The following is a 14,268-nucleotide window of genomic DNA, read 5'->3' as shown; positions in this document are numbered from 1 at the left end:
AAATACATTAATTAAAAGAAACAATTCTGGCAGGGATTATTAACATTTTCAGTCAAGGACAACGCCTATCTGCTACAGTAAAATTAAAAAGAGCTTTATCCATTGTGTAAAATTTGGAAGTCTTAACGATTTAAGGCATACACTGTATACTGAAAAGTAAAAATCATCTACGTGAGATTTTAGCGTTTAATCTCCTAAAATGCAAAACAAACCTAAAAATTAAGATTCACAAATATGTATCTACAAATTGAAAAAGACTGCTATCTAACGACCCCTCTGCCATTTTTAAATCCGCTTTTAGAATAGTTATATAAAAGAACACATTAAAAAAAACATCCAATTTTGCTTCATTTTCCTTTACAAAGACTTCATATCAATGTAACTGCAGACAGCGCGGGTGTGCCGTGACCTAGTTTCGACCCCAAGATGCATTCCAAAAAGAAATTTTAAAATAAAAATAATCTTCAGCCTTTAGTACTTCGAAATAGTGTATCCAAATTCGTCATCAGTTCTTCAAATGTGGCCAAAAATTGCAGAATCTAAATTAGATTCCTTTTTTTGGGGGGAAAAAAACCCACTGTGCTTTGAAACTGTGAAGAGATCTTTCCATTTGTAACAAAGGAGAGCGCCGTCCTTACTGTTGCTGCAGCGCGCACACAAAGCCCAGTCTGAGCCTCTCTCCTCTGTTCAAGGATCTTTCACTTCAGCTTCAAAACCACAAGCCTCATGCAAGCCCCTCTCTGATTGGCTCCCGTTACCAACCACCTTTAACAAGCAAAATCGGCCAACCATTCAAACCACTCGGAAGTTAACGATTGTCTTACAGACCAGGCGAAATTTCCGAGCCATTACTTGGTCTAGGCGTAAAAAACAACAATCGGGGAACGCTCCGCTGGGAGCGAGGGCAATGGCGAAATGGAAGTTAATGCTCAATTGGAGTGCTCAAACTTGAACCACCTATACCCATCTTGTTTGGAGACCCAATTTTACGTTACGTAAACGTAACATGGATTCCCAATCCTGATTCATAATTACCGTAAGTGAACCCTAAGCGGCACAAATTGAGGACGGGGCGAAAAACTCACGGGCTCGAACTTTCGCAATATTGCAGCAGTGCCGGTTTTATGAGTTATTCCGGCCGGCCGAGGCGCCAGCAGTGGTGTTTGAGGGCAGAATTGAAACGTTGAATGTGCGGAGAGAATGGAAGGCTAGTTAGTCTGGCCAGACTCGGCGGGTGGATTGTGGGATACGTACACTGTGCAGAAGCACACAATATGTGTTGGCTCGCAAAAAGGAGGCAGGAGCCGTACAATGTAATCTAATCAGCGAAATGTAATTGTTTTCCAGATCACGCCGTTTGGTCCAAAACCTACAGAAATCGACGACAATGTCTTTCAAAGAACTGAAAGCTGGAGAGAAACCGAGGCACCACGAAGATCATGGCAAGAAACAGAGTTCAAGTGAGATTGTTTTTCCCCGTCTCTTTTCTCCCAATGGTCCAGCGAGCTTAGATTCCCCATTTAATGTGCAACGTATTCGTGGAAGACCAAAAAAAATCTTCAGGACTGGGGCCATTTGTCAGCTTTGTGTTGAAACCTTTCTTGTGTTTCACCATTTGCAGATTTGATCAATGGGATGGAGCACAGCCACGCAGGAGGGAGTTCAGCAGAGAAAAAAAGTCACCATTGGCGAAGTTATAAGTTGATTATTGACCCAGCGTTGAAGAAGGGACAACACAAACTCCACCGCTACGATGGCCAACATTTTAGCCTCCCTGTGAGTGATACTGTGGTGGTGCAGCCATTAATTCCATGTCTGTTGTGTTTATCACAGGATGCTGCCATTGTTACAATGTTGCAAGCGAATAAAGTTACACTGTGGTTTGTCCTGTCAGGTGCTCTTAAACTGACAGTCCAATTACTCGGTAACACATTCGCCACTACGCAGCACTTTCTTAAACCTTTAAAAAATAAATAATGCCAATGATTATCATTACAGAATCCCGGTGTTCCACCGGTTGATACCGTCAGAGACCCTCGACTTGGACGCATGTGGACCAAAAGCAAAGAACTGGATTTGCCTGTTCCAAAATTTAAGGTAAGGGGCGGGGGGCGAATTCAGAACAGCTTCTGCACTCCAACTCTTTAGTAGCATTTCCTGACAGCTATGTGTTACTCTTAACGTTTTACCTTGTAACTCCAAAACATAAATAAATAAATATGAAAGTGTCTAAAATAAACTCTCTTTGATTATAAATAGAAAGTAAGTTTTTTTGAATGTACTCCTGATGCCAACAGATCGATGAGAATTATGTAGGACCCGTACCTCCCAAGCAGGTAACGTTTGCAAAGCTGAACGACAACATCCGAGAGGGGTTTCTGTTAGACATGTGCAAGAAGTATGGCGAGGTGGAAGAAGTGGAGATACTTTACAACCCCAAGAACAAGAAGCATCTAGGAATCGCGAAAATGGTGTTCGCCACGGTGAAGGGCGCCAAGGATACAGTCCTGCACCTCCACAACACTTCCGTAATGGGAAACATCATCCATGTGGAGCTCGATACCAAAGGTGCAATAAAGTTACTCTTTAATCGATTGGGTTCAGTCCGACTGTGTATCCCAAGAGGATTTAAAGCCACTCGCTTCATTATCGAGGACTGTAATGTAAATATGTAATATTGACTCATTTTAACGTAGTTTTCTAGTCACGTGTACATACAAATGTAAGTTGTTTAATGTTGCTAGGAAACAGACACCGGGATTGCTGTGATTTGTAAAATCCTCCCAACCTGTGTATTTTGAGAATCCCGCCGCTGGACATTAATACGTTAATGAATGGCCGAAAGCTATAGAATCGAACGGCTAGGATTTGGTATCGTTCAGATTAAGTTTATAAAGTCGCGGCGATTTTTATAAATACAACCGTCACGTGAAATTCTGATCGATATGTTGATTCCATCTTGAGGGGTAGCGGTTGTATCCAATCGGCGAGTTACTGTGAAGACCAGTGTAATTTAAGACTGGGTTCTGACTGTAAGCTCCGTAATGATCAGACTTCTGCCATTCTCTAGGTGACCATCGGATGAGATACTACGAGCTGCTGGTCAGTGGTCACTTTACCCCTCAGACCCTCCCTGTCGGTTCTGATGCTTTTTTGGACACCTCTCCCGTAATAAACAGTGAATTTGGACAGGTAAGGACGGTTTTATTACATTTAAAGATACTGTAGCACCCGTTTGACATGGTGCAACGAGGCAATGTGTTGTGACCCTCCCACTTTGTATTTGTTCACCGGTGAATGGCGAGCAATTAGACTGGGTGCAGGAGGGCAGGGAGTCAATTCAAATATCGACTACCTTTACCAACGAGAATATGAATATTTAGAGCTGGGTCCGGTGATTGTAATGTGGGATCATATGAAGCTCCGCACACGCCGAGTTTAGTGATGCTTGCTGTTAAAAGTCTGTTTTAGCAGAAGTTGGCGCGGCTTTCTTGAATGCGGGACAGCTTAGCAACAGGCAAGCTAGGTGTTGCAGGATCTCGGAATATGACTTGCTGTTTGCATCATAAATTTTAAAAGAACCTTGCAATCTGGGAAATAAAGTGGGTCTGAAACAATTCAAAATCTGTAATATGGGGATCATTTCAATAATCCTCCTTCAGGTTCTTGGTATTCAATTTCAAATAAGACATTAAAAGTAACATTCTTAAATACATAAAACCATATGTAAACATTTTTAAGCAACAGTCTCCTGTACCTTTTTGGGGTAAGGTTTCTATTTCTTGTCAGGCTGTTGCATTGAGTGCTGAAGTGGTGGCAAAGTGATCTATCTCTGAGTACAAGCCATTTGCGGACCTACAGTGCTTGGTAAATTGCACCTCTTGTCTGTGCTTATTTAATAGTACTGATCGAGCCATGAGCACATCCAGAGTGCTCTAGTTGATTAAACGGATGGCATTGAGACAACTATCCAGTCTTTGCCATCCTGTAAAGCTGTTTGGATACAGTGGGAGTTGTGGAGAGCTTCATAGCCCAATCTTTACCATGCCATAAAGTTGTCCTGTGACTCTGCACAGAGATTCACGGTCACTCTCTAATAAAGAAGGATGTTGAGGCCAGAAAGCTGCAGGGAATGAGGCAACAAAAGGGAAAAAACTAAATATAATCTTTTTAAAGTCCCATGTTTTGACATGTCAAATGTCTGAATAATAAGTGAAAATAATAGAGCTTTTCGCTTGCTATCAAAGAACTGCCGCTGTTATATTCTACAGTTTAGTTGCTGTTTTACTGACCAGTTTATAAACAGTAGAAAACTTATTTTTTGCTTTTCATAAACCACCAACTTAAAATTTGTATAAATCTGATCCACCCTGATTAGAGCTATTAAATAATGTTTGCACAGTAAGGAACAGGTGAAAAGCATATATTTTTCAATCTTTTTATAACTAATTCGTTTTGAATAATTTGGGGTCTGCTCCATTTTCTGCACTATGCTCCAACCAGCATTTTGTTTAGACTTCAGTGGAAAATGTATTTACTTATTTAAAAATAATTGACTTTAAAACTCTGTCCCCCACCCTGCCATTTTAATATAGGTCCCTGGTCTTTAGGTCTACCTTGTGGGATACATTTGTCATCAGCACATAAGGTTAAGTCAGGAAATCTTGCAGTGCCACTCTATAACTAGCTGCTTGGAAATGTGTGAGAGAGGTGGCCAGAGCTAATTCGCTGTCCGATATTTTTTTTTCGCCGTGTGGGGAAGTTTGTATGTAGGGACCTCCAATGACCAGGTGTGGGACCTCGAGTCACTTTTTCTTCTGTTGCAGCCAATTAATAAGAACTCGCAGTGGGGGAAATCCGAGGAGACAGGGCGGCACCCATCATCACTTTGGTGTGCTGTATGTTAATCCGGCAATGCGATTGGCTACCAGTCTGCCAATGTAACATTTAGGTTACTTTTTAATTACATTGAAGTGTTGCTTGCCAGAGGAATTAACTTTATTGTAGTTTGAGGAAGCTGTTGTTGACCATGTCAGAGGTATTGAATAGATGTTACTCAATCTCTTCAGAATAAGCAGGTGGTTATAAGTGGTATAAAATCTTGCAATGATACTCTCCAGTGTAGTGAACAGAGGCATACTGAATCTCAGAAACTGACTCCTCCTATAACTTGCCTATCAGAAATGTCACCATTTGTTTTCATTCAATGAATACATTATTTTTGATGTAAGCTCTGGTAATAACTCTTTCTCTTCCTATTGGATTATGTCACCGGTTTTCTATTGTGAAAATAGAATATAATTAAAGAATAGTAAAACGTGCCTCTCAGAAAATTCATTACCAGTTACAGCTATGAACAAAGCATAGGCAATTTAAGGTTTTGATGTGGGATATGTGAATAAAGCTTCAAGGCCACTCTGACTTGGAGTCTTTACCCCCCCCCACAAAGTCGACCCTGGTATAGTTAACAAACAGCTCAATAAAGCAGAAACATTTATTTAGCACCCAATATAAAATATCATAATCCCACTTTTAAAGTTTGAAGCGTTTCTGAAATTAGTGAGCCATTCAAGATTACATTGATGTTACATTCAAATCATTGGTGCAGGATATTCTATTTAAAAAAAAATATATATATGATGGGTTTAAATACATACCTGGTGTGACTGAGACATACAAACCAGAAAGGTCCCAGGCTTGAACCCTAATTGTTGAGTTTGCTGATCTCGGTCAGATTGGCTCTGAGGGTGCTATGATTAGCTTTAGCGTCACAGGGTTAGGAAGTGGGGAATTGGCCACTCCTGGATTGTTATCCAATGACCCCTATTGGAAAGTGTGCATGTGAATGTCAGGTGACAAAAAGAGTAGGCTTGGTTAGGATGCTTTCCATGATTGAATAGGCTGCCAATAATCAGTGTTGGCTTATGCACAGAGAATGGCCATGTGGGTAAGGTACCAGAGGGCTGCTGGGATTCATGGAACTTTATCTCCGCCTGACTGCTAGCCTTTTTAGGAAAGCAGAAAAAAAAGGGGATGAAATTTGAAAACATAAGACAAGGTTTTCAGAATAAAATACATAGAAATTCAGTCCGTGTGAGTTATGCCAATTACATTATGTATTTTGTCACCTTTGTGTATTACGTTTCATTCTATCGAGGAGCTTTTATTCCAATTTCATGAATCATTTAAAGGGAACTATATGAATATAAGTTTATAATCTTAGTGTGCTTTACTGTTAAAAGCTGCTTTTAAGGGTTATTGATGCAAACACATTTAATTCCTCTTTATGGATACACTGGCCCAGAAATCCCGGTCGGCTTCTTCCCGCGGGCGAATGGGTAACAAACTTAAAAGAAGTGCACTTCCCTGAAGCTACTGTGTCCACGCAAGTTCCCGGTCCTGAGGCCTCCACTGACTGCGCATTGCAGCGCGTGCACGTCAGTACGTCTGCAGGGCTGGAGCTGCAGTCACAGGGCAGCCAATCAAGGTAAAGTATGTTCTCATTCATAATAATGGGAACTCCGTAAGTTGGAGTTACCATTATTATGAGCGAGAACCCCCCCCAAACACACAAAACATTCATAAAATATAGGAAAAATACACTACATAAATAACTTTAATTTAAATTAATATTAAATATGTATTAAAAATATATATTTTTCCTATTTAAAAAAAAAAAGACTTTTTAATGATGCTTTAAAATAAATTTAACGTCGTGGGCAGGATTTAAAAAAAAATAAAATGTGTTTTTTAAATTTTATTTTTTATGTTTTAAGTGTGTTTTAAAACTTTAACACCTGTAAAAGTAGGCTATGTGCCTGCTTTTATCAGGCGCAAGAGTTTTCAGGACATTTGCTGGCCAAGATATGGGTAAATATCGCAATCTTGCCGATGCAAATGTCCTGGCTGCCGAGATACGGTAGATCTGTAAAGCTTCAGTTTGACAGATTGGAAAAGCCGGTTTTCAGCACATGCGCATTATGTGCTGAAAACCGGCTTTTGCGATGCCTTCCCGGGTTTGTACACACTCCATACGGACCCGGGAGGCAGGAATTTCTGCCCAATGTATGTTCTTGATGCCAACTCAGAGTTCATTATTTGTAACAATGTGGCTTACAAAAATCCTTAATGTTCAGAGTATACTTGTTCATGGCAATAATGGGGATAAATGCATGCGCACACACACACTGCCACTTAAGATGTAGCTGTATTTTACCTGTGCAGACAAAATGTCTCTTTTTAAATGCCAGTATTTCACAGATAGTGAAAAAAATACTCCAGTGAGTGTGAATTTTGTATTTTTTTTTAAAGCCAAGATTAGTAAGCTATGTGGCCAAAACGTACTTTAATTATATAGTATTTAACTAATACAGAGTTACAGCCACTATATCCTCATTTTTAAAAATCTAATAATTTTTTTGTTTTGTTTTATTCCCCTTACATAATCATGCTCTGCTGCCCAACAACCCCAGGCAGGTAGCTTACCACTCGTGCTTTGCCAGTGCTACTTTGTTCTGTGCACTGGGATGTTTCTGAGAATGTTTTGCCTATAAATTATTTTCTCTGCTTCTCTATGGTGAAACCTGTTTGGTGAAATCTGTGATGTCTCACCACAACCGCATGGTTAGGATTGTTAACTAACCATATGGTGAATCATAGGGGCAGACTGATGTCCTGTCACTGTCTGCACAGTGTGATATTGTTCAAACAAACTATTGGGTGCCTCCTTTTTATAATATGGGTTTTGTTGTTTTAAAATCTATAAGTTAAGCGTGAATTTTTGTGCACGCCTGCTAATATACAAGAGCACCATCAATGAACCATTGAATAGTGTAATATTTTAACAGCCTTTAAGAGAAACTTGATCAAAGTGTAGCCCTTCAACGGTGATATTGGAACTTTGAGAGAGTTCTCTTCCCAGGTATGAATTGAATCTATTTTTAATACAAATAACTTATCAACACTAACTTTGTAAAGCAGTCTCCCTCCTCCTGCCCCCCCCAACAATATAATTTTAAATTTCTATATTGCAATCCATAATTTGGCCTTCACAATCGGTATGAGTTTCTAGTATTGTAGTTGCTTTTACATTAACTAATAAAAGGGCCCTAATGGCTCAGTTGGTGTAGAGTAGGAGGGTATTCTGTCTTTGCTGGGGAGATAGTAGGGAAACTATTATTGGTCACAGCATCCCTGGACTAGGGAGGGGAAAAAAAACAACCAGCATTCCTACTCCTGATTTTGCAGAGACCTATACTGGAAAAGTATGAGTATGTGGGTGTGAATAGGATCAAGATGAGCTGTGATGCCTCCCAGGATCAAATAGTTTGTCAATACTCACTATTGGCCCACACATTGAAGAAACATCACTTTGGTGAGATAGTGGAATTGAGCTCCAGCAAGTGTCAGCAAAAGAGGGGAGAAAATGGGGTGGGGGAGGTGGAGGGGAAAATGACTGACTGACTGATTTAAAAAAACCTGAACTAGGAATCTATAAATTAAATCTGCAAGTCAATAGCTTACTTTTCAGGAACTTGTAGTAAAAGAATAGTTCATTTCTTGCTTAATTGTAATGGGCAGTTTTCTGGCATTGGTGGTTTTGAGCGCATATTTCTATTATTAAATAGATTTATGAATTAAATGTCTTCAATAATTTTGAGGAGGTAGATTGGTAATCTGACTCCAAAAAAGCCAGCTAATAGGAGTTGGATTAATTATTTAGTGAATGTAATGAGATGCATTGACAAGTTTGGATCTTTAATATCTATTAATGGAAATATTCATTTTATGAAGGATTGTCTAAAGGGAGGTGAGGCAATATTTTATAGTACAGTTTCCAGCCATTTTCTTTTTAAATAAAGCTATCTTTTGACAATACTGTACAGTAACACAATTTAAAACTGAGGAGTTTTTGAATTTGAATAATACCTTGATTAGTCATGTTTCAATTTCAAGAAACATGCAATTTAACATTTGTAGAAATGTAAAGTTATTTAAAACTGTGATTATCCTTTTTGATCGAGTTATGCTTAAATATGAAAATAAAGAAAAAATAAATAATTAAAGTTTGGGTTTCTGCAAATCTTTTCACACCACTGTATTATTTTCCCTTTAAAATAATTTAATTCTATTGGACCAATTTATTTATTGACTATTTCATTAAAAAGTTGGTCTGACAACATTGCACACTTTTCGGTTGATTCTTTTTAATATAAAATGAATGTGCATATTGTTTGAAAACACATAGTTAAAACTATACTTTCAGACAATAGGCAGTGGTAAAACATGGGTTTGTGTTTGTGATTTTCTGCATTATTAGTTTCTAATCTCAGTCAGACTAATTTGGGGATGGGTGGGGAAGCCAAGATTGCTGAACAGAGGGTGGAATCTGCCAGCATGTTTCCATGTCTTTCTTATTGGGCTCAAAATTGCCCAGGAGTTGCTCTGCTTTTTTTTGGAGCAACTTGATTTTTCTGGAGTATCTTAAAAATCCCCATTTCGCACATTCAATTTGCGCCAGTGTAAGTGAGTTAGTTAGGATTTTTCTAGTTTAGTTTTTTTTTCAAAAGGGGGCCGCACTTGTGGCCGCACAGAAAACCCTTGCGGAGAGTTAGGAAATCAGTGCAGGTAGGTACGTCGGAGGCTAGCAGAACTTAATGACTTGACTAAAGAATGTGAATAGGATCAAACAGCTATACAGGACATCATATGACAAACTTCGCAAAGTTAATTTATTATACAACGGAAGCATTCATGGAAGCTTAAACTGCAAAAATAAAAGAAGTTAAGAGACCAAACATATTTGCATCATTTTTTCAAAATATCCAAATAAAAAATAGAAGTACCTTCTGCTCGTAATTCTTATGTTCTTATGTTCTCCCAGCTGCCTAAGCTCACCCACCATCATAGAAATATTTTATACCATGTAGCCAGGAAATTTACTGTTTGTTTTATGCTTTTAAATATTTTGAAAATTCAAGCAAAATTATTTCACCAAATCTAATGTTCAAGAATTGATTATGATGTATTTGAAAGTATTTTCTATTAACTTGGTTAGGAAAGTATTTTCATCAATAGGGTTAAGGAAAGTTTTGAGTAAGCTCATTAAAATTACTGGCTACACAGTTATCACACCATCGCCCCAGCTTGGGCCCCGCACCAACCTGCTTCTTGTGGCCGCCTAGCCCGGGAAGGCAGCGGGCCGGCCTGTGCGGCAGGCCACTCGGCCCGAGATGGGGCAGGACGCATTGGGTCCCATGCTGCAGCATGCACACTGAGGCTGGGGGCAGGAGCTATTGTGCATGCATGCACACTCCAACGGGCATATGCAGAGCTGCCGGCTCCCCCCCAATCGACTGGCCACGCTGCGCCAAGCCCCGGGAGAGACAACACAGCGGCCAGAGTCGGGAGAAATTTTTTAGGCGCCATTTTCAGCCCACAAAGTCGGCGCCTCTCTGGTGAGTGCACCGACAAAAGGGGTGGGCCAAATTTGAGCCCATTGACTTGCAGCAATGCTGTGACGATGTAGGCCTGAGCAAGGTGCATGCGACAGTCTGCTGCAGATGTGGCAAAAATGATAAGGAGCTGATGAGAAAATACATATTTCAAGCCAGTCGCAGTGGTGCAGCACATGAGTATGCTGCCATATTATGCAATGGAAGGATGGGTATTTGGTTCTATCTGCTTTGTTCCATCCCTATCTATTTGAGGTGCACACTGAATAACAACAGGGCACTCCGTCCACAAGAACAGGGGATCAGAAGATGTGCCAACATGAGTAGCTGTGCATTTTCTAAGGGCCACCTGTGGAGTGGCAGTAGCCAAAGCCTGGGAACCAGTCACCTCTGGTAATAAAGCTAATTAACTGATGGAGCTAATTTCACAGCCACAATCCGAATTACAAATTGAATTTGGGGGAGGTTATAAATAAATACTTGTAATTTAAGTTTTTTCCCCCTCTTTGATGAAAGATTAGTTGATTTAATCAACTTTATTTCTGTTCTGGTATAATGTGGTGTGAATTCGCTGTTGAGAAAACTGTACTAGATGTTGTTGCAAAAAATTAAATGTTTATGACCTATCTTTGTTTGTATAGATTTTCCTTTTGGCTAAAATATTTTCCTTTTCTTCCTCCCACCATTGCCATAGGTTAATGATCCCCAGAAACTTCGAACTGGTGAAAATTACCTTCCCATGGGACCGTCTGTAACCCCAAATAGTAGTACCCCATTTTCCCACGATACTGCTTATTCCAGTTGTCGCCAGGATACACCAAATTCATACAGCCAGTATACACCGCAGTCGTCCCAAGGCACACCACATACACCACGGTTGGGAACCCCCTACTCGCAGGATTCCAGCTATTCCAGTCGACAGAGTACACCAGCTTATTCTTACTCACAAGAGTCTGGGTACAAATCCCGAAGACCTGAATCTAATTACCAAGAATCCTTCAGGAGGTTAGGACACCATTACTCGCATACCACGGGATCCTACAGAGGCCCTGAGCCACCAGTTAACACTTACAAGTCAGCTCGCTCAGAGGGTGGATCATATTCGCATAACCCTTCAGTAAGCCAGTCTGGGACAAACTACCAGTCAGCCTTTTCTCCGTACCAAAATGTGCATTCTGCCCAACCACTGTATTCCCGTACTCTGGATCAACAACATGGTCAGACATCCAGAGACCACGATTACAGAAGACCTGTGCCACCATCTGAAACCTTTGGGCATAACAATGCCAATTTGGACATCGTGCCTGTAAAGGAGAAGGCAGAAGATCCAGTTCCTTTGGGGAGTAACATTTCAAATGATCAAACACCTGCTTCCTTCAGCAAATCTCCTGAAAGGGCTGCGACACCTGAAACCCTAACATCTGAAACACCTAGTAGCTCAACACAACCAAACAGTTTAGATTCTCGTATTGAGATGCTTTTGAAGGAGCAACGGACAAAACTTCCTTTCTTCGACCAAGAATCTGATGTTGACATTAAAATGGAGCACAGTCCCATATCCTCTTCTTCCTCCCAGCTTTCTCCTTTACCACTTTCTGGGTCAAATACTCAGTTGCTTCAGCGAGGTCCTACTCCATCCTCTCGTCCTTCTAGCACAGGCCTAGAAGATGTTAGTCCAACGCCTCTGCCAGATTCAGATGATGAGGATCCTATTTTTGAAACTGTTCAACAGAATCAAAGCTCAAGGTCGGCATCAGAGGCCAGTATGACGCCTGTTGATCAGTCCAGTCAGTTGAGCAGATTTTCCACATCTTCAGATGGTAGGACTCCTGCAGCTAAAGCAGAGAGCTGTGAAGCAAACAAAGAAGCTGCTGAACCTCCACCTACTCCCGATGCACTGGAAGAAGTAAGTAAAATTACTTCAATATCTAAAGTATATATTGTATTTTAGAACCACTATATAGCTGAACAAAGGCAACATCCTCTCCTACAAGATTCCCGAAATTACTTTTTTACAGAAAAATGGTGCTAGGATTTAATCCTAATTGTGGACTTTGTCAATTCATGTGCTAATCCGAAGATTTTATAGTAGCCATGCTTTCTATTATCATGGATTTTATTTTATGTTATTTTTCTAACATATTTTCTATTCAAAATGGCTGTAGCCAAGAGGAAAAGGACTTATAATTATTTAGTTACAACTCAGTTAGAATTCCTGGTCAAACTATATAAGTCAGAATCATACAGCAAACTCTGGCATTGCTTTTTAATGAGCCCAGTGTGTGGCAATATTGTCCTGAAGTTTCATTGAATTGCTGCTGTTAAACCTGAGGCTAAGAGATGAGAAAAACACATAATGGGCACATGATGCCAATAATCAGACCAATATAATAGACTTGTATATTTGTAAAGTGTTGGTATTATTAATGACCACTTTTTGAATACACTGAGGAGTACAATTATAGCAGTGAAACTAGTTCAATTTTATAATTATCAGCATATAGCTTCCTTTGCAGGGCCTAATATACTCATAGAATTATCATAGAATTTAATGGCACAGAAGGCGGCCATTCGGTCCATTGTGCCTGTGCCAGCTCTTTGAAAGAGCAATCCAATTAGTTCTACTCCCCTGTTCTTTCCCCATAGCCATACAATTTTTTTTTCCTGTTCCAATTCCTTTTTGAAAGTTACTATTGAATCAGCTTCTACCACCCATTCAGATAGTGCATTCTGGATTATAACTCACTGCATTAACAATACTTCCTGTCTCCCCTCTAGTTATTTTGCCAGTTATTTAAAATCTGTGTCCTTGGGTTATCGACCTACCTGCCAGTGAAAACAGTTTCTCCTTATTTACTCTTATCAAAACCCCTCATTTATTTTGAAGATCTCTATTAAATCCTCTTAACCATCTCTGTTTTTCTAGTCACTCATCATCATCCTGGGTCTATCCTTTAATACTTCAATAAGACTACCTCTGAGTTGTCTTTATTTCCTAATGTAAACATCCCTAGTACTTTTAGTCTTTCCTCATGGCTTAGGTGCCCAATTTCATTTATCAACTTAATTGTCCTATATACTGCTCCAAGGCCAGATATTCCCCCTGTGATATGATGCCCAAACTGTACACATTACTCTAGGTAGAGGCAGACCAGTGCTTTGCATAGCTAACTGTCACATCTGAGACTTATATTCAATTGTTCAAGCTAGACATACTAAGATCTTATTTTTTTTACCAGCAGTTCACATTGTGCTGATGGTTTAAGTATGTTTTCTACTAAAACCCCAGGATCACTCTCCTGTATTGTTTCATTCATTTTGTTGGCCCACTGTTTGTTTCCATTCCCCAACTTTATGGCTTTATATTTCCTGCATTAAATGATATCTCCTGCCTTTTGACCAATTCTCCCAACCTGTTCCGATTCCTCTGCAACCAGTGCACTTTTTTCCTACTATTTATAACCCATCCCAAATTGCTACCATTGTCGAACTCGAAGAGCTTTGTTCTCCCTTTCCACATCATTAACACATTGGAAAAAAAACGATGACTCCAGACTCCTTATGGTATCCTACTTGTCACCCCTTTCCATGTAAATACTGCTCCCTTAACAACCTCTGAAGCAACCAGTTAGTTATCCACTTCAAGAGCTCAGGTCCTATTTTATGCCTTTCTACTTTGGAAAGTAATTTTCTGAGGTACTATGTCAGAGGCTTTCCTAAAGCCACGGTATATTAAATCTACTGATTTCTACTGAGCTAACAGTTTTGGATATCCAAAGAACCCAACAACATGAATCTAGGTTGACTGGTCTTT

General features: G+C 39.8%; 1 protein-coding gene across 1 annotated transcript in view; it reads left to right on the top strand.

The window, feature by feature from the left end:
* The first annotated feature begins 1,343 nt into the window (after positions 1–1,343).
* Positions 1,344–14,268, top strand: part of setd1ba (SET domain containing 1B, histone lysine methyltransferase a) — a 165,972-nt gene continuing 153,047 nt past the window's right edge. Inside the window, exons 1-6 of the mRNA XM_070887813.1 lie at positions 1,344–1,460; positions 1,622–1,776; positions 1,999–2,097; positions 2,298–2,568; positions 3,071–3,192; positions 11,149–12,360. Coding sequence (XP_070743914.1) covers positions 1,388–1,460; positions 1,622–1,776; positions 1,999–2,097; positions 2,298–2,568; positions 3,071–3,192; positions 11,149–12,360 — 1,932 coding nt within the window. The 5' untranslated portion in view covers positions 1,344–1,387. The remainder of the gene's footprint in view (positions 1,461–1,621; positions 1,777–1,998; positions 2,098–2,297; positions 2,569–3,070; positions 3,193–11,148; positions 12,361–14,268) is intronic.

Source organism: Pristiophorus japonicus, chromosome 8, assembly GCF_044704955.1.
Source record: "Pristiophorus japonicus isolate sPriJap1 chromosome 8, sPriJap1.hap1, whole genome shotgun sequence".
Classification (NCBI taxonomy): Eukaryota; Metazoa; Chordata; class Chondrichthyes; family Pristiophoridae; genus Pristiophorus; species Pristiophorus japonicus.
This window is presented reverse-complemented; position numbering and strand designations above follow the sequence as displayed.